This window comes from Penaeus monodon, chromosome 21, assembly GCF_015228065.2.
Source record: "Penaeus monodon isolate SGIC_2016 chromosome 21, NSTDA_Pmon_1, whole genome shotgun sequence".
In the NCBI taxonomy this organism is placed as follows: domain Eukaryota; kingdom Metazoa; phylum Arthropoda; class Malacostraca; order Decapoda; family Penaeidae; genus Penaeus; species Penaeus monodon.
The window spans coordinates 45,318,454-45,319,288 of NC_051406.1; the positions used below are offsets into that span (position 1 = coordinate 45,318,454).

General features: G+C 54.3%; 1 protein-coding gene across 2 annotated transcripts in view; it reads left to right on the forward strand.

The window, feature by feature from the left end:
* LOC119586533 (D-aspartate oxidase-like) overlaps nucleotides 1-835 on the forward strand; it is a gene marked incomplete at both ends in the record, with an annotated part of 3,958 nt that overhangs the window by 2,286 nt on the left and 837 nt on the right. For both annotated transcript variants that reach the window (XM_037935287.1, XM_037935289.1), the window contains 2 exon segments: nucleotides 57-213; nucleotides 605-793. In XM_037935287.1, the coding sequence (XP_037791215.1) occupies nucleotides 57-213; nucleotides 605-793 (346 nt within the window).

The following is an 835-nucleotide window of genomic DNA, read 5'->3' on the forward strand; positions in this document are numbered from 1 at the left end:
GGTTGTTCCTCTGAATTTCTTCGAGTAATGTAATCTCGATTCCCCCGCTGCTCCAGGTTCCGGCGCCGAGGAGGACAGGCCATAAGTTGTCACGTGACCAGCCTAGAGGAGCTCGCCGACGAGTTCGACGTCGTCTGCAACTGCTCGGGTCTCGGCGCGCGAGTACTGGCCGGGGACCACGACGTCCTGCCTGTGCGTGGACAGATCTTCCAGGTGAGGCGCTGACAGGGGCGTGAGGGGAAGGGGAGACGCCTTTCAGAAATCGGCCTTCGTCTGCAATGTATCCGTGGGAAGTTAATGAACCAAAGTTGACTCTTTAGGGGATGTGATACATTCAGTGGAGATAGGAGCTTGGTGTGAATAACAACACAGACGATGCATGATAGGAATTACGTAAGGTATAAAATGCCTTTACGTTCTACAAGGTACTGAGAATGCTGTAGAGGGTTACCTATTGATTGCTTAACACTATAGGGCACAGATGTAAAGAAAGCAATTCTCGAGCAAACTGATTATATCTCTAGTCAACTACGTGACAACAAGGAATCAATAGGCACGTCGATTTTAACGGCCTCCGGTACTGACTCCCCTGCTGCGTGCTCAGGTGCGAGCCCCGTGGATCAAGGAATTCATCTTCACGGACCAAGACGCTTACATCATCCCAGGCCTCGAGCACGTCACCCTCGGAGGGACGCGCCAGTTCGCCAACAGCAAGCTCACCGTCGACGAGTTCGATTCGCGAGCCATCTGGGAAAAGTGCAACAGGCTTGTGCCCAGCCTCAAGGATGCCAAGGTGAGGCAGGGCGGCTGGGGGGGGGGGGAGAAGGCCGACACG